General features: G+C 45.1%; 1 protein-coding gene across 1 annotated transcript; it reads right to left on the bottom strand.

Annotated features, from left to right (window-relative positions):
- Positions 1–994: 994 nt before the first annotated feature.
- Positions 995–15,730, bottom strand: PLP1 (proteolipid protein 1). Its single transcript, XM_075538604.1, has 7 exons — positions 15,595–15,730; positions 7,252–7,438; positions 6,352–6,508; positions 5,073–5,241; positions 4,529–4,602; positions 3,732–3,797; positions 995–2,952 (listed from the first exon to the last, which is right to left on the bottom strand). Exons 1-7 carry the CDS (start codon positions 15,596–15,598, stop codon positions 2,881–2,883), a joined length of 729 nt encoding a protein of 242 aa, XP_075394719.1. The 5' UTR covers positions 15,599–15,730; the 3' UTR covers positions 995–2,880.
- Between the last annotated feature and the right edge of the window lie 3,347 nt (positions 15,731–19,077).

Raw genomic sequence — 19,077 nt, 5'->3', positions numbered from 1 at the left:
GTTCCTAAATGCTTCCTCTCCTCTCCCACCCCCCATAATGATCCGAATTCTACCTTGAAAGTCTGGATAGAGCAGAGGATGTACACTGGTACATATAGGAGCTGGAGGCACAGGGAATCCAAAGCGAATGATACCTTCAGGACCAGGGGTGTGAGTGGTGATACTGGGAGGGTAGAGGGAGAGTGGGTTGGAAAGAGAGAATCAATTTCAATGATCTACATGTGACCTCCTCCCTGGGGGACGGACAACAGAAAAGTGGGTGAAGGGAGACGCCGGACAGGGCAAGATATGACAAAATAATAATTTATAAATTATCAAGGGCTCATGAGGGAGGGGGAGTAGGGAGGGAGGGGGGAAAAGAGGACCTAATGCAAAGGGCTTAAGTGGAGAGCAAATGCTTTGAAAATGAGGAGGGCAAAAAATGTACAGATGTGCTTTATACAATTGATGTATGTATGGATTGCGATAAGAGTTGCATGGGTCCCTAATAAAATTTATTTTCAAAATGTAACAGCCTCAGAACCCTTACTGTCTTCTATAGGATCATTACACATCTGAATGGATTCAATGGCAGTATTTCAGGAAGTTGTCGCAACTCATTGAATGAAGAACAACAAAAGGTACACCTACTAGGGTTTTGACTGTGGGGTCAAAGGAGCTGTGATGGTGCAATGGCTAAGTCCTCGGCTGCTACCTTCAAGCTCAGCAGCTCAAATCTACCAGTGGCTCCACCAATGAAAGACATGGCAATCTGCTTCCATAAAGATGTACAACCCTGAAAACCCAAGGCATCTATTTTTGCCTGTCCTATAGGGTCACTGTGAGTCAGAATTCAACTCAATGACCATACGTTTGGATTTTAGTTTTGGGTTACTGTGGGGTCAAAGAGAACAAGTCACACAAAGGACACACTGCTTGATTGAGAACATTCTTAATTTTATTTTCTTTAATTTTATAAAATACATTTTATAAGATAAGTTTCTAAAAGTTTATATTTACGGGTGTTAACATTGAAGTTTTACATCAGAAATGAAGGAAACACTTTCAGTTGATTAACTCTCTTTGTGTGTGTATATGTGTGTATGGATGCAAGTGAGGTTTTCAGGGAAGGGTTGGTTATTTGTTATGTCATTAAATCAAAACAAAACACAAGGCGTGGGTTACTTCGCTTTTCTTGCTCTTGATTGGTTTCTTACAGAATCTTTTCCCTCTATTCCTTCTACTTAGTCTGGAAGCCTATCTTATACATTGGTCTGAATATACATAGTGTCTTTTTGGAACGATCTTGCATCTCCTTAAATCTTTTGATAACAAAAGAGCTACAGTTGTACCCTTATGATCTTTCCTTGACGAAGACCACTCAGACTTTTCTAAACCCCAAGTTAACAGAAATAGCAAGAGAAGGCTGAACTCTGGGAGCTATTCAGGTCTCAAACTCTTTGCTTGTCCTTTTCAATGGAAGCTTATCAACTGCCAATAGCTGATGTCTGATGCATTCATTTTGTGATGAGATTTATACCTGAAAATAACCTATATGCTAAACCTAACTCTTCAACACGTAAGATAAACATTATTAAATTAAACCTCCCACTAGCTAGAATGTTCAAGTAAGTTATTCAAATTGTGTTTTGCCAAATTTGTTTCTACAGAGGGCACAATAGTTAGTAGAAAATCCCAATAGATGTGTAGAATGAACTTTTAAATAACTTTTATGTTTGATTTTCATTTGTCGAAGAATTATAACCAAAGAATCATCCTTCAGACCTTTCAGGCACAACCCCAAATGTGTTACAGGGGACAAATTGGGAAAAGTGAAATGTGCATCATTCTGAAACAAATCAAGATCTGCCGATCACCTACATAATTGACTAAACCCCACGAAAAGAGCACCATTGTGAAGATATAACAGAGGCCAGAATACACAGTTAACTGAAAAAAAAAGATGATAATAACACACTATCCAAAGAGTCCATCCTGTGTCTACCAGAGGGCCCTCTTAGGTTACACTGTTAACCAGCAGCAACTATTGCTCTTTAGGCCCGTCCTTTCCTGGAAGCTAGTTTCCCTCTATTTTCAGTTCCTTGTAAACCCCAGGGTTGTCATGGTAGCTGTGATGAGGGAAAGGAGGAGTGAGAAGATACTGGCAACACCATGTGTCTTCCCTAACAAGGTGCAAGGCTAGATGCCCCCTTTGTCTACACAGATACTATGCTCTCATATGCTATCATTAGGGTTGGCTAAGTTAGAGCTTAAATAGGCCATCACCATCAGGGTCAGTGCTCTCTTTCTGTGAGTGAAAGATCCTTGCTTTGACCCCCTTCTCCCAGCTGCAGTAGGCAGATTTGGGCAAATGCTCTCAAGGTATAGTTGATATTCTTTTTTCTTCTATCTTCAGTGCTACTACAGAAACAGGGCTGAGATCTGTCTTGCACACCAAGGAGAGTATACTTGGTTCCTACAGATGGCAAGGAGACCAAGTAATTTCCTTCCCTCTACCTGAGCATCTTTCTGTCCACTTAGTTTTCCATCAGTGGAAGTACCCTGTGAGAAGAAAACACTTCCTGGTCCTCAGGAGATGCTTGAAAATTCAATTAAAGCCTCCATTTCTTCCAGACTTGCAGTTGGGGAGTCATCTTTTCAGGCATTTCCCATTTCCGGCAGGAACCAACTGTGAAACACAATGACTAAAAGAGGTACATAAGAGGGGAGAGTCCACAGAGAAGCGTTAATTACCGCAAGACTCTCCTTTCTTGTTACACTCATCAAGTGAGAAGAGGGCCAGTCAGTGGCGAAGGCAAAGAGTTAAGATGAGAGACGGCGGCATCATAGGCTGTGTGGTTAGAGCCTCGCTGTTAGCGAAAGGGTGGTTTCTACAAGAGATCAGAACTTGGTGCCTCGGCCCATGAGTTTGAGGACGGCAAAGTTGTAAGTGGCAGCAATCATGAAGGTGAGCTGTAGGGAACAGAAGAGAAAATATGAGTGAGAGGCTAAGGAAGCCCTGCCTCTTCACATCCCTTTGGGAACAAGAACAGGCACTTCCCAGGCTTTCTCCCCGTGTACTTGGCTGGAAGTCCTCTCTGAGACACTGCCTTCTAATGGCTCAGGTCCAGAGAATCGACTCAACCAGGACTGGGACCTCCTAGACAAGGGGACTGCAAAACTTTTGTAGAAAAATTGATTCCAAAGATTATGGAATATTTCCCCAAACTCTTTGAAGCCCTCTCATAGACTCAGCAATCTAGCACTAAGTTTCCCTAAGGTAAGCGAACAACACACGGACTCTACAATCATCAGGCCCCCAAGTCTGAGTGACCTGGAGACGCCAAGCCCTCTTATGCTTAAGATATTGATGTATTTTACAAAGTGCAAAGCAACAGAGCTCCTCTATATAAAAGGCTAAGATCACTTAGCAAGATTGTATGATCTTTAATATTTGCATTTCTAATATGTTAATATTTGCCTATCTAAATTTTGAGTATCTAATGATTTGCATATCTAAATATTTGCATTAATGAGATGAACCGCCTTTTTCCTCATGCCATTTCTCTTATTTCTGTTTAATGTCTATAGTTTTCTACCATTACAGCCCTAACTCTACCGAGAAGCTCACAGTTTTCTGCACTTTTTGCTAACCATCTCCTTGCAATAGCTTCTCTCCAGCATCCCGTTCAGCATGGCTACACCCTATCTCAGGACCATTGATTTACCAAAGTCATTCAAAAACAGCTCACCAGAGAAACCAGTGTGGCTGCGGCCCCCACAAATGCAGCAATAAACAGGTGGAAGGTCATTTGGAACTGTAAGGAAAGAGCAAGAAGAAAAGTCATCGCTTAAAATGGCAAAGAGCTACGCTGCTGGAGATCAGGAATGCGGTATTCTAAATGTGTGCTAACTATGCAGGATTGACTGACTAAACTGTTAGTCTGCTCTGACTTTCCACTTCCTCTTCTTCCGTGGACATCACAGCACCAACACAGCGCACTCATAAAATAATGCTGTCAATAATCGACTGCTTCCTATAGTCTTGCCCAGGGACTCATTTCGCTTTTGATAATCTACTGTTTTCCTCTGCAGGATTTGCTTTTCTCCCCCTGCCTCATCTATTTGCAACATAAAATTTTCCATTTTCCAATTTTAAAAAAATCCATGCTCAGCAATTCCAAAATGGGAAGTGTTTTGTCAAACCTCAGTGCACAGCTCACTTTTGTGATAAATCTTTTTGTTTCTTTCTGGCTAAAATATTGAAAATTTTCTTTTGAAGAATTTTGCCATTAAACTCCATCTGTACTTAAAGCTATCGATTTATTTTTAAGGTGTGGGGGGAGTTTGGGAATGGGAGTTTTCCTATACAGCTCTAGAGAAAATAGATGTTCCATTGGCTCAGGCATCCTGAACTGATATTTTGTAGAAAGCAACCTGATAACTCAGAATCTATCAAAGAGACCCTGTGGTCCTTAAAATGAAAGGTCATGGGTATGCATTTGTATGGGACTAGCCATTCCATAGTAAAATAATTCCGTTTACTCACCTCGGCTGTTTTGCAGATGGACAGAAGGCTAGAGCCACACACCTTGCCAGGAAAAGCATTCCATGGAAGAACACCTAAGCAAAACACACAAATTAACCAGGATAAATGTGATGGAGCCATAAGGTCACATAGTGACTTTTCCCAGCGCCCTGTTTCCATCTTTAATCACCCTGGCTGAAAAGTTGGATCCTATAAATAATCCGGATTCTATTCCCTAAAGGAGTCTTGCAATAATGAGAAAGCATTACGGGAAAGTTGTGAAATCTTGCCCTTGTTTCTGAAATGTGTTGCTTCTGAGTTGGCAGCAACAGTCAACTAGAATAGATCTGTTGTTCAGCCAAGAAAACTCCCACCACTTTCGAGACGCTCTCTTGCCAAGGAAGAAAGCTTTCTAGTTTCTGTAGCAAATGATCAACAATCTAAGACCCAAGCACTCTAATCTTATCCACCACCAGTAACCACCACCCCCACCCTGGAAAAAGAACCAGGTAGATTATGCTTCCATGGTATATGGGGAGTCCGAGGCATCCTTTCCCTAACTCACCGTACATTCTGGCATCAGCACAGAGACTGCCTATGCTGGCAGAAGTCTTGCTGGGGAAGGCAATAGACTGACAGGTTGTCCAAGTGTTGAAGTAAATGTACACAGGCACAGCAGAGCAGGCAAATACCAGGAGCCACACAACGGTCAGGGCATAGGTAATGCCCACAAACTAAAATGATTGACATGGGGTGGTTAGAGATCAGCATTAATCTACAGATGTTGAAACACAAATTGGAAGATCTTGGAGTGGCATGTGCCAGACACAAAACCAGATTCCAGGAATCTCCACCAACTGAAATTAGTGAACAGACTATCTCTGCCAAGTGTCATTGGCAGTGTCTACTAAGAAATGGTCCCAATTGTGACAGAGGGTGGGGGTAGTGGGTGGGGGTTGGAGTGAGATGGACCCCTGGGTTAGAGAGGCTTCAGGAGATTTTCTGGGTAGATAAGGTGTAAAGAAAACAGAACAGATCTTGAAAGAAAGTCGTGCCACTTTATGCCTTAGGAGGCTGAGCTTAGAAAATGTTCCTTGTCATTGGACTTTTGGTCCCTAGTCATTGGACAAATCCAATTGGAGATTTAAATTTCCGATTCCGAACCTTTCTAAGTCAACTGCTGGCCATACATTGCCACAATCTGTACATGATTAGCCCCCATGTACCTTACTAGAAGCACAAATAACATTTGGAAGAAGTTAAATGTGCACGTACCCTAGTTCCCTCTGGGACCTCCAACAGTATAAGACCCAGAATATTTTGAATTCACCTTGGAGTCAGTTTTTCAGTTTACATTAGATCAGGCCTAAATCTCAAGCTCAATGAGTGGCATCTTAGATTTACTCAGTCAAGTCCACTCTTGCTGTGGTTCTTGCTACCATGAGAATAGAAGGATACCAACAGATGACTTAGAAATAGTCCAATTGTAGAAAGCATCTCACCAAACTCTTGTTTTTCACTTCGTGATAGGATTTTCTAGGGAACATTTGAAAGGCGAGGCTAAGCCGGCCAGGCACTACGTTCTTCCTGACCTTCTCGTTTGGCTGTAGCCATCACTACCTCACTCAAAAGCCAAGCCCCTAGTGAAGACCCAACCTTGAGTGAGAGTGAGGCTACAGACTCACGTGCATTCATTCCCCCACCCCTTGTTATTGCCACAAAATCCTGATGATGATCACCTTGTCGGGATGTCCTAGCCATTTTCCCAAACAATGACACACCCGCTCCAAAGACTGAGCTTGATGTTGGCCTCTGGAACCCCTCCCCTTCTGGCCCCCTGTTACCGTTGCACTCAGGCCCTTGCCGCAGATGGTAGTCTTGTAGTCGCCAAAGATCTGCCTGACTGCGCCAGTGGTGTAGAAGCCCTCAGCCAGCAGGAGGGCCCCATAAAGGAAGAAGAAAGAGGCAGTTCCATAGATGACATACTGGAAGGCATGGATCCTGCATGGACAAATAGATGCAATAAAAGAGACCAATAAAAGAGAATCCTAATGAGGACCCAGTGGCCCTTCCTGCATAAACGAGATTGACACCTGAATGGGCACCTGAACAAGCCTAGGGATTCTCTAGGGTTCCTTCCTCCATTGCCCCACTCTCACAGAAATACACGAAGACACAAAACATGGGACCAGAAGCGCATGATCGATCCTCTACCCACATCTTGCTAAAGGTCCTGCTCCCCTTCCCTGACCCATCAGAGAGGCTATCTTAGAGGTGAGAGGTGAGAAGAGGCAGGCATGGGGGAAGAAGGCTCAAGGAGCAAGACCCTAATGTGCCCTAGGAACAGGGAGGCTTACTGCTAGACCTAAGCAGACTTGAGAAGTATCAAATCAAGAGCAGCGATCTCACTCAGTCTGGTCCTTGTCCTTCCCTAAATTTCCTGTACCTGCCCTTGGGAAGGCTCCAATTCAGCAAGCACTAAGCATACTGTGCACAAGATAGACGGAAACATGGGCGTAAACAAGGGGAAGGTGTGTAGTGGGCTAGCCAGCAGGCAGATGCCCCTTTCTAAATCCGGCACACCCCCCTTCATTGAGAGAGCCAAATACGGCCAATGTGGAGAGAACCCATCTCCTATGTGGCTCTTTATCAAACTCCTAGTAGTCACTAAGACACAGATTCTGTATCTCCAGAATGGCACGAGGGAGGACGAGGAGGGCTTTTGTAGGAGGACAGGTACTTACACATTGATGAGATACTCATAATCCTGGTAATTTTTGGAGAAGTAGGTCTCAATTAGTTTTTCTGTGCCAGTAAGTGCTTCATGCCCGCAGCCACAGAACAGGGCCACCCCAAAGAAACACAATCCAGTGGCCACCAGGGAAGCAAAGGGGGCCCCTACCAGACATCTTGCACAGCACTCTAACAAGCCTGCGGAAAGAGGAAGGAAAACAGTCAGGGAGGTATTAGAGGTAGCTCATGACACCCATTCTCACAAGCAGAAACATTGTGCTCACGACAGAGTCCAAACACAGGAGAGTCTGGAATCTTGAATGGACTCAAAATCCTTACTTTATTCCGTTCTTGAAGATAAAGGCTTACTTTAATTCCCAGATTTTGTTCTTCCTAATTCATTTGTTTAAATAACAAACTAGAGAGATTATGCAACCAGTCCCTCCTTTCTTATCAGTCCATTTTGTTTGTTTGCTTGCTGTTTTCTTGGTTTGGTTTGTCATTCAACAACTGTCTATGGAGCGCTTATTATGTGCCCAGAATTGTGCTGTTATGAGGGATATGAACACATAACACATACAAACTCTGCCACATGGGAAGGCTATTAGTTTGTTTACTGGGAAGACTTAGCTATGTAGACTTAATATTTTCAACTAACAGTTCTGGGCAGCCAAATAAGTGGTTACAGAAGGTGAAGGGTATTTGAGAGGGGGCAGGAAGAGTGTGAGTGACCTAAAGATCATGGCACTGTCAGGCAGGATCTGAGTCTTAAAAGGCATTTCAGGTACTGTAAGGAGAACTTTGGAAATGATGTGCTTCTGAATAAGTCCTGAACATTTGCTCCTGGAATGCTAGATTTAACTGAGAGGGCAAGGAACCATAGTCTGAAGGAAAGAGGGTATTGGCAGGGTGCAGGAGTTAGTGATGGAAATAATTACTATTATTCACAATGATAAAATACAGGGGTAATTTGTTGTTGTTGTTATTTGCATGGCTCTCTTCCTATTTTGCAGCTTAGCCTATTTCCCCACACTCCGTTCCACTCTGGGGTTCTCTCAAAGCTGCTACAGAGACTATGCAAAGTCAGCAAAGCTAACGAAAACTCCCCAGGGCTGGAAACCCAGGTGCCTTAAATTGCTAAGATCCCCAAACCTGGTATGCCAGGCTCCATGCCACTGTTCCTGAGATATGGGAAAGGCAAGAAGTTTCAGACTCTGAAAACAACTCTGCCCCACATACTAGCCCTTATCCTCTAAGGTGCCACATGGAATGAAACCTAGATATAAAAGCAATGGGTCCCCCTGCCTCATGGGCAAGTCCCAAAGGGGTACGAAGAATGAATGTTTTAAGCTGTTTGGATAAAATAAACACACACACACACATATGTAGATTTAGATGCATGCCTAGAGAGAACACCCAGGTGGCAATGCTGGGCAAAGTGTTGGACAGCTAACTGGAAGGCCTATGGTTCACGAGCCCACCCGCCTCTCCTTGGGTGAAAGATGTGGTTACCGACTCCCTTAAAGATTCACAGTCTTGGGTACTTTCTATAGGGTCACTGTATGGCAGAATCAACTAACTCCGTGGCAGTGGGATACACACAGACACCACTTATCTAGTCAATAGACGTATTGGGATCTGCAATTTTCAAATAAGCATGTTGTGATTCCTTAGCAAAAGAAATAACTCCTATGGATTTGGGTTGAACACAAGCATTTCTCCAAGCTGAGCTCACTGGTCTATACCAGGGGATGCACGAGGCCTTTGCCTGGTCTTCACTCTAGGACCCTTTCGTTTTAATCCTGAGCATGCACAGCTGGCGCCTTGGGTGACTGCATTTTGCACTGCCATGACGAGTTTTGAGGGGCAAAATTATCTCTATCGTGGGAAAGCTGAGGCAGAAGCGTTTGGCTCTGTTCCCAGAGTCACAAAATGGGTGAGTCCCATTACCCTCCAACCCCACAAAATGACAGCCCTCCTCTGGGCCTTCGAAGAGTCTTCTTCAAAGAGGCATATAATTCACCCCAGAGATGAGACTCAGAAGCCCAAAGTCAAGCAAACATAGTAGCTAACATTTACAGCACAACTGGATACCTTTTCCCAAGAATGGAAGCATTGCTGTCAGAAAACCTGGCCTCTTTGGAGAGCGATCCATTTGCTGCTGCTAAGGGGAGACTGAGTTTACTTGGCATAAAGGTTGCAAGAGTGGTTGGTAAGAAACCCTCATGAGAGCCGGCCCATAGTACATATGTGTGTGTACTTGCTTATGTTCATACGTGTGTAACAGAGAGAGAAATTTACGGGCTGAAACTGGCTATTGTTTTCACCAAACGAATCTAGAAAACGATCTTCCTCTTTCTCAACAGGCTCAGATGCTAGATGAATCCTATGAGTCAAGAAAGGGACCTTGGAAGTAAATGGTGATGCGGGCGACTTCTCGGCCTGTGCAGCTCTTCTCCACTGCTAACGTGTACACTCGTCTTGTCTCGGGGGGCTCTGAAGCCTGGGGGTAGGAGAGGGGAAGGCCAGTGGCCCAACTGTTCCCTTTCGCCTCTGCACAAGGTCAGAGCGTGGACAGAGCCCTCCATAGCTATCCTAGACAAAGGAGCCTTGTTTGCCCTTGAGATCTCAGGAGGCTCATTGGTATTCTGCAGGGGCCTTGCGGGCCTGGGGGTGGGGAAGGGGTCAGACCCAGAGAACAATGACAAGACTGTTGGTTTAGCCCAGGCTAAGGAGAACCATCCACTCCAACAAGTGGCCCTTCTGGGCGCACTCACTTACCCCAGCTTTCTCCTCCTGGGAAGGGCTCAATAGTGGTGCAGGTGTGATTGGGGTAGAGGAACTTGAACGCTAGCAAACCTAAGCTTTAGCTACTGCCACCTCCAGGGTTACAAAGGTGAAAAATAGATATCGTTAGTATATTTGATCCCTCGATCATCATCCAGAGAACTTAAGAGTACCCTACACAGTGTTCCCCATGGATGATAAATGGCCAGTCAACCTTGGGTGCAACTTTTGATACATGTTTTCTTCTCACATCCATTTCTCCTCTGTTTTACTAGAGCTCAGAGAGCTTAGTGCTCCCGTTTTTGCTCTGCTCTCCCTCCAACCAAGGTGGAGCCTGAAAATCCATCACTTGTGTGTGACAAACTGTTCGACAATCTCAGCAGAAGGATCAGAAGTCCATCTCTGTCACAATTGCAACGTTTGCTCTGAGGGCATTTCCGTTTCAGCACAAGTAAGGAATCTTTGTCTGAGCAAAAACCAGATTTTGGATTCAAACTGAGGAAACCTCAGAACAGGTAGGGAAATATCTCTTAAAGTAAGTGACGATCAGTGTATTCTGAGGAAGGTCCACCGGGTTCCCTTTGGCTTGCCGCAGACTAAGAAGTGTCCTTTGGTGTGTGAAAGGTAGCAGAAAGCTACAGGCTTTCCATTTCCATGCCCCACATGCTTTAAAGGGGTGTTGGTTTGAAGACACTCTAGAAGAGAAACTCTCTGGTTCTTTAAAAAGATAGTCTCACATTTCCAGGCTAAGTACAGACTGTGTCAAGGTAGAGTTGACATAAAACAACTATATAGGAATAATATTTCCCAATGGAACTCCATTTGGTTCAATTTTCCGACCTTGATAAAAGGCTAAAGAGAAGAATGGTGACCCTCTTCCAGAGTTTTCAAGTTTCTATATGTGGATTCAGTCCAAGAATTCAGTACCTTAGCAGCAATCTATAAACTGCGGAAAACAGGACAACTGTAAGGTCTATTAGTCTAGATTCACTTGCAGTCTTGGCAGGGAGAACACGCATGCCTGTGAATCGAGACGAAAGACACCTCAGCTCAAAAGTTTAAATGGATCTAATCAAGTCTCATGTGCAAAACGCAAGGAAAGGGGGAAATAATTAGTTCTGTGTTGGCTGGATTTATCTGCAAACTCCCCAACAAGGTCTAATCAACCTCTAGCCAGACATATTGCCTTCCTCCCTGTCAATAGGACCATTACATTCATCTTGATCCTTGTCCATGTAAAGAGCTGTGCTGATTCTGAAGCGATCTCTTTAAGCAGCAACTACAAGCTAGCATCCAGGCCCTCCCTTCTTTCCCATGCCCTGGGCACGCCTCAAGGACCGGCTCCATGATGGAAAGTCAGTGTGAATCTGGTTGCTCATCAAAGGGAGGAAAGGCAGGGCTTTCTTCAAAAAGGAGAGCAGAAAGAGACCAATTGTGCCTCATACAATTCCCAGCCTGTCCCTTGAATCTAGCTGACAAAGGGAGAGATAGAAGAACCCTACACAATAGAGCTAAACAACAGGCAGGCTCATTGAGTGAGAAACTGGCCTCATCTCCCTATTTCTGTAAGCTGCACTATAGTCTTACCCTCCTCCCAGAACACACCCCTTAACCTCACCCGTGAACAGAGGCCTCCTTGATCATGGCCTATAGAAGTCGACAGAGCCAAGATGCTAGAGCAGCAGTGACTGGTACTGAGGATGCATGGGCATCAGTGGGTGGGCTCTAGGAGTAAAACAACAATCATCAGGAGGTGCCAGAGACAAACAAAGACGTTTGCTTCTGGCCTTATCCTCGACAGACAAAGCCCTGTCTATGATCTTGCCTTTCAAACATGATATCAACACATACCACATTCAAGAACTGAAAAGGAGCCCTGTAGTCCCTGGGTCCTGGGAATTCAAGCCCTCCTGCATAGTCAAGTCATGTGCACAGTGTGAACTAAAGAAGGAACTCGGCCTCTTTTGTGGAGACAGGTAATACTATCATTATGGCAATGGCATCTGGACCACTTTGCTTCCTGTGCTACCCAAGATCCACACATGATACATAGGTACGCATGCGCGTACACATGCACTAGTGCACACACATGGGGATGCCAGTTTTATGCTCAAGTTACCTATTTGAGAGGCAGAGTTTGATTGTTAATACTGACCCCTGGCACATGGTCTCTACCTGGTCCACTTACAGGTGGTCCCTAGCACTAAACTAAGAGACAACAGTTGTCATATGTTATGACTGAGATCAGTCTCCCACTGATTTCCCCCTCGCTCCTTGGTTGCAGTGTGAATCTGAGTGGGGAAACGACGCATCCTTCTCTTCTTTGGGACATTATTGGCTGCTCTCCGGAGAGCCTGGCAGAGAGAACTCAGAGGTCAGAGCAGAGCTGAGAGATTGCCAGGAGGACCATTCTGCAACAGTCAGAGAGGGATTAATCAATCAGTGGTTGCTGAGCTCGTGACTTGAGTTTGGCCCTGGTGGGGCCTGGCAGCGAAAAGGACTGGAAAGCCCTGCAGCTCAACTGGCCCAGCGGATGCGACTCAGGCCAATCATGCTAGTGCCCTCACATGGACTTCTCTGCACTCAGTGTTGTATGGACAGGGAGGGCACCTCCACCATTATTGTCTTTCAAGACCAAGAACTAAACCACAAGGATGGATTCCAGGGCTTCACAATGATGCACAAAGAGGCAAAGGGGGAAACAAGATACCACTGGCTGGACTTCTGTCTTGATGAGTGTGGAGACTGTATTTCCCCCTCACACTTGTCTCCTAAGGGTTTCTTGAATCTTACTATTACTCAGATAACTCCAAGAGAACAGTTCTACTGTCAGGCTGTGGAGTAAACTTGTTTTTTCCTAGCCTTGAGCAAAGAGGAAAAAACCCCAAAGCCGAATTCTCCAAGAGCTCCTCTAGCCCTGTGGAGTCAAGGTGAAGGGTAGGGGCCACTGGAGGGGGGTGGGAGGAGGCAGTGCTGTGCTCAGCCATTTTAGTCCCTGTCTCTAGGATAAGTCAATGAAGGTGTCGATTTGGATCTGGTTTCATTTTAGCTCCTATCGTGGCCGCAGCGTGCTTGCAGCGTTGTGGCAGCATCGTTGCAGGAGTGCTTGCAGCATCCTTGTGACATCCACGCAGCATCCTTGATGAAATGCACTTCATCCCCAGGCACCTGATAAAAGGGGACCCCTGCTCTGCCTCTACACTCTTTCCCTGAGTTGCATCCACTTACTCTGCGCCAGCCACCTCTGGAAGGAAACATCCCAATCTGGTTACCAGGGTAACAGTCACTGTTCTCAGCCAACAGACTTGCCAAAGTCAATGCTTTGCTGTTCAGTAACAGCATTGTGTTACTGAGCAGAGAAAAATCAGCCACTGCTCTTTGGCTCTTTTCCAGTTCCATTGTTATCCCAAAGACTCAGTTGCAATAACCCCCTCCCAAGTCAGGACTAATTACAATGAGCTATCATTTCCCTATCAATCATCTGTGCAGACACTACTGAATTCAGAGCTATTCATTGTTCCAGTCGTAAGGGATGCTATATGACAGAGGTTTCGAGCTCCCTGCTCCTAGAGATAATTAGACAGAAGCCATATGATGATTTAATTGGCTGTTGTACAAGGCAATCCTACAAAAGAGGTTGGCTCAGACAACTTCTAAAGTTTCTTTCAATCTCAGATTCCATGATATAATCTGTTTCACTGCGATAGCTAAACAGCAACCATATTCTACCAGTGCCAACTCAATACCTTATTAAAGATGGTCTACCCACCATGGATGAATGTATGGATTGTGATAAGAGTTGTATGAGCCCCCAAGAAAATGATTTTTTTAAAGATGGTCTATCGTGCACAAACTATTTAAGATGTCCTGTTAATGGCTCCTCCAACATAGGTACCTGGCCAATGTATTACCTCTGGCCAGAATTTAGGCTCCAATCTAAGTCCTCAGGAGTACCTTTCCCCATGACAATAATCAAGTCGGCATAATAAGACCTGGTCCCAAGGGTCTCCTTATATTCTCCTGCTGCTGCCTTGGGGGCTTCCTTTCCCCCCCAAAGAATTCATATGCAACACCCTTCTTGAGCCCTTCTCCATTTTTTAATTCACAATCTACCCAGTCAGCTGTTAGACATTAGACAGGGTTCTGAGTGTTCCCTGGGGGAGGAACTGAGGTCCTCCAGCAGTCACCTTTCACCCAGGCACACTTACCCAATTAATCTTACCCAAGCACACAAAGAAGCCCCAACCACCCTGCAAAGAGGAAAAGTCCGCCTGTGCATGCGTCCATTGCATAATAAGCAGGATGTTCCTGAGTCACCATTTTAACAGTGCTTGCCCAATTTCAAAGAACTTTCACATTGTTTTTATTTGATTCTCACCATCCTGAAAATAGACACACCAGTTATTGTTATTTCCATTACCCCAGTAATAAAACGATCATCGGCAGTGACCTACCCAAGGCCACACATTTCATGAAGGATAGATCTGGGACTCAATCCTGGTTGGTTTGACTCCTAGTCCATTGCTCAGTCCATTTCACTCTCCTACCCAAAGAGCTTGCTCAGTGTTTTAGGATAAGACCACCTAAGGCAGACACCAGGTCCATATCATTGAAAACTATCTTTCGGTGGGCATTGTTGGACTCTACTGTGTACTACGTTTGATGGTGAATACATGGGGCCATTGAGTTTCCCTTCATATAGGACGCAATCTAGTTGCTATCCTTATTTTTCCAAATATGAGCAAGGTCTATGTGTCTCTGCCGAATCCTGTACAAACAAAGGCACTTGGGATCTGCACACTTTGCTCTGAGTAGATACTACCAGAAGCCAGAAACCAAGTGCTTGTGATTTGTTCGTAGTCCTGGGGAAGCCCTCGGTACTCAGCTAATTCAGCAAGAGCCCCAAGGTCTCAGCAAATTCCCTGTCACAAGCAAGAATTCTAAGTTTGAGCCATGTCCTGAAGAAGACTGAGTCTGTGCTATTTGCTAGAAATAGTCACACACACACACACACCTCTAGATATATCTGTTACTCATGGCAAAGCCACTAAGGGCTTCATTTTCATCTCCTGAATCTGAAATTGGCCTCCTCGACCATGACCAAGCCCTAGTCCAGCTTGCCTAGTTCCCCGACATCCTAATGAGACCAAATCAGGTACAGGTTTTATATCAAGCAAGCAATTCTTTGGAACACCTGAGGTCTACCCAACATTCAGTTGCCTCCAGCGGAATAGAACCAGGGTTGCCAGCTGCCCCAGGTTTAAGACAAATTAGAGGGAAGTGAGAGAGTAAGAGGACCAATGTTCACATCCATCCTGCTGGGTACTCCAAGGACCTGTGGCTCTCTCCATGTGCTGCTGCAAATCTTTGGCAATAAAAGCAAGCATCATTCTCATTACAGCAGAAGAGGAGTTAATCTAGCTGCATGCTACAGAATTAAAAAGAGAACAAGTGCACAAACACAGCTGATTAAAACCATTTGTAAACCCTCAACCCCAAAGTGGCAAGTGATCTCATAAATATCTATGCCTCCTTGAATATCTGCTGTTAAAGTTTTTGAAACTCACCCATGTCTTTGGGACTCTGACTCCAGTTGTAGCTGGCTGGCTACTCTGCTTTGTGGATGATTTTGTTCAGCTGGAAGGAGCCTGGTCTCTCCAGTCTCCTTCTCCGGTCCTTTACTTTTTCTCTCTGAGTATCTTTGTCCTCTTCTCCTGCAATGAAAAGGGCTTTCTGATTGACAGCCAACCCCCTTAAAGAGACAGGCCCACTTTCCTCCTCCTCTCCCCCTCCCCTTCTCCTCCCCTTGTCCCCACCTCCTCAGGGATACTCCCTTTTCTGAGGGCTCCATTTTCTCTTTCTGCCTTCCTCTGCCAATTGTTTCATTTTCTTTCTTATTTATTTTATTTTAACACCGCCCCCCCCCCCAAGGCTTTGTCTGTGTGGAATTTCACTTTGCTCCAAAGACATCTGGAAATGTACTTTGGGGATGGAAGAACAGGTCCTGGAAGCCGCCAATTGCTCCTGGGGTCTCTTTGGTATGGGATGTGCCAGGGCAAGGATCAGAAGCCCTGGGAGGGGTAGCACCGTGCAAGAGTCGAGGATCAAAAATCAAGATGCTATCTTCCTGCATCCTAACTGCCCCTCACGCCCAGCTACCTACTATTCCTCTCCTCTTACTTCCTGGCAAGTGAGCACTCCCTTCCCCCAACCCACCTCTAAAAATCAAAGAAAGAAGACAATTTTTCCTTTAAAGATAGTGTCCTCTACGTCCCTGGTTTCAACTGAAGTCAGACAAAATTCAAGATATTGATTCCACGAACAGATTGTGACCAAGATGGGAGAGGCTGTATTCATCATAACTGTATAGATAGGATGACAGAGACCAGAGAGGGGACAGGTCGAGTGTGATCTGAGAATAAGGTAGTCAATATCCAATCCAAAGAACATAGTCTTTTCTTTTCAGATATTAGACCATCAAGAGGCAGGGAATAGGCTGGGTTGATGCAGCAGGTGGCTGTGGGGTAGAGAGAAGGAGAAAGGAAATGCAGGTTTTTTTGCCTCAGAAAAAGGAACATGGAGAAAAATGGCCAAAATGGCAAAAAAAATTGCCTTACAAAGAATAGCTGTTAACTGAAGATGGAGGCAGTTGAGTGCCCAGTGCTAGTTGAGTTTAGCTTGGGCAGTCTGACTAGAAGGGAATCTTAACCAGTTGCTCTCGGGGCTCCTACCTGATGCTGTCTCTCCCTTCAAAGGAGGCACAGAGAGCTTGACCTTGAAGCCATTATTCACTTACAGGTGACCTACAGAGAAACTGGTCATCTCTTGGAAGATTTCAGGGAAGGAAGGTATAGCATCTCAATTTTTTCCCCTTGGGAAAAGAGAGGAGGGGAGGCAGGTAATAAACAAAGCCTAGAATCTCTCTGTGCATGGGAAAAGGTAAGATTCTGTCTTACAGTATTGTCTTCATAGCACGACCTTGGGTATATTTCTGGTTTGAGCTCTGCTGTTATGGAATGGATGAGTCTTCTGGAGATGTCCCTGGGAGTTCACCAGGCTCCCAACCTCTGAAGTGTGTGGGACTTGCCCAGAGTTCAAGGACGCTGGTTCCTTTACTCTTATACCATCCCCAAGAATCCCTATAAAAGCAGAACAGTGGAGTAGTTGCTTTCCAGAGCAGCCCAGTGTCCTCACAAAGTCATATGACTAATATCAGAGGGCCCTGGGGGCTCTGCCCTCCCCAGTCTTGTGCTTCAGTCATAGGCTCTTCCGGCTGTGGAAGTTGGATTGCTGTAATCTAATGCCATAAGTTAGCTTCTGGGTGGTTGTTGTCATAACGGTCCTGCAGGAGGGGGAGGACCAAGAGCAAAAGTCACCAGACTTGGCCCATAGCTCATCAGAGGGCAAAAGAAGCTGAGTCCCAACTTGAGAGTTCCTGGTTTGAGAGATGAAGGCGATGGTTCATTAAAGCTCAAAGAGACATGACAGGCAACTGGCCCCAGCTGAATCCTCTCGTGAATCTTCCCCTAAGATCCTCGGTAGCAGCTCTGGAGACTGCTAGGTTACTCAGAAGAAAAGATGTATTCCCAATAATCACAGATCCAAATTAATCAACTATATTTACCTAACACACATTTCCCTTCTGCTTTCTCCCATCTGAACTTAATTTTCATCTTATCTTACCCCTAAATCATAATATTTGTGTACCTCTTTCTCCTCTTTCTCCTTGTGGCTGTCATTTTATTTCTTTACACTTTTCTTGATTGAGCATGTCTCACTGTCTTCTCCTTGTTCTTATGGTTAAAGCGGCCAAGTGCTTTACCCACTACACCACCAGATCTCCTTCTGAGCAAGAAAACAGGTTGGAAACCCAGGGTTTTGAAAGGTCAGGTGATTGTGACATGCTCACTGTCCCCAATGCTTCCAGATTTCCAATTCCCTAGAATCAAGTATATGTATTGTGGTCACTTTGTACATTCTGACACTTCTCAACAGCTGCCCCGCGCCAACTTCTCTCTGAGATTTTCAACGAGGGTTTCCTTCCAGGTTTCCCAAAACCCTTTCCTACCCACCCATCCCCCCACCCCTCCCCGATTTCTATGTTTTAGCTTCCATTGGTTTTGCTGGGTGCCCTTGGCAAAATGTGCTCCCTAAATCCAGCTGGGTTCCCTGCAATGCCCAGATATTCCTCAAGAGGGCACTGCCAGTCTTCTTGGTAACAGCGTGCTGCTTACATTAGGTGCCTGTGGAAACAATGCAGGATTGTGTGAAACTAGTAAACAGCTTGCTTCATCTGATGGGATCTCAGAAGATCTGTGCCCTCCCCCTTGATCAGAGCTTAATTTGGCTATGCATCTTATTTTTTGCAAATACTCCAAAACTCTTGGCCATCACCTCCGCCCTCTGCTCTGCCATCTCATACTGCCAGATTCTTGAAGGCTACTGGGCACGTAGATTCTCAATGCTCCATTATGTAGATGTAATGCTGACACTCAAGGAGGTACAGTGAATCTCTCTTTTAGGAAATGAAATGCCTAAATTGGTGGCCTAATCCCCAATGTCTATATAAAGGGGAACAGACAAGGCCCAGTACCAGTGAGAGCTTGAGGTACCTGCTATCACTTGGGCTTCTGGAGGCTACACTTTGCTTTTCCCCCTCAAGATAACGTCTTCCCAGGCCAACTTTGGGAAGGCCAGTGGCTTCTTCCTACAACTTTTCTACCCTGCCACAAATGGCTAGCAGTATATTATGCCCTATGCATTTGGGGCCAGAACTTGCCACACCCAACTTCACGTTGATTGGTTTAGCCATGACTTTCTAGCTAAGAGAAGGCAGAGCTGAGGGTCAGAGGTGCCACATACATTGGTGGGTCTATCCTGAGATGGAGAGAGTTATAGGGTGCTTCCCTGCCTCTCCTGAAGCTTCAGGGCATAGTATCAGGATGGATAACGGCCAAGTGATCAATTGGATGTGTGTTTGTGATAGAGACTTCTCATAGCTTATGGACAAAATGAGGGTAGCCAGAAAGTCAAACCAACAGATGAATGAA

The sequence above is a fragment of the Tenrec ecaudatus genome, chromosome X, assembly GCF_050624435.1.
Source record: "Tenrec ecaudatus isolate mTenEca1 chromosome X, mTenEca1.hap1, whole genome shotgun sequence".
NCBI lineage: Eukaryota > Metazoa > Chordata > Mammalia > Afrosoricida > Tenrecidae > Tenrec > Tenrec ecaudatus.
The sequence above is the reverse complement of the archived record's forward strand: the minus strand, read 5'-3'. Positions and strand labels throughout refer to the sequence as shown.

Excerpts from the sequence above, each read along its gene's own strand:
- PLP1 (XM_075538604.1), bottom strand. Across the intron at positions 5,242-6,351 it reads GCAAGGGCCTGAGTGCAACG|TTTGTGGGCATTACCTATGC; the intron begins GTAACAGGGGGC and ends CAATCATTTTAG. Across the intron at positions 3,798-4,528 it reads CCATCTGCAAAACAGCCGAG|TTCCAAATGACCTTCCACCT; the intron begins GTGAGTAAACGG and ends CTTTCCTTACAG.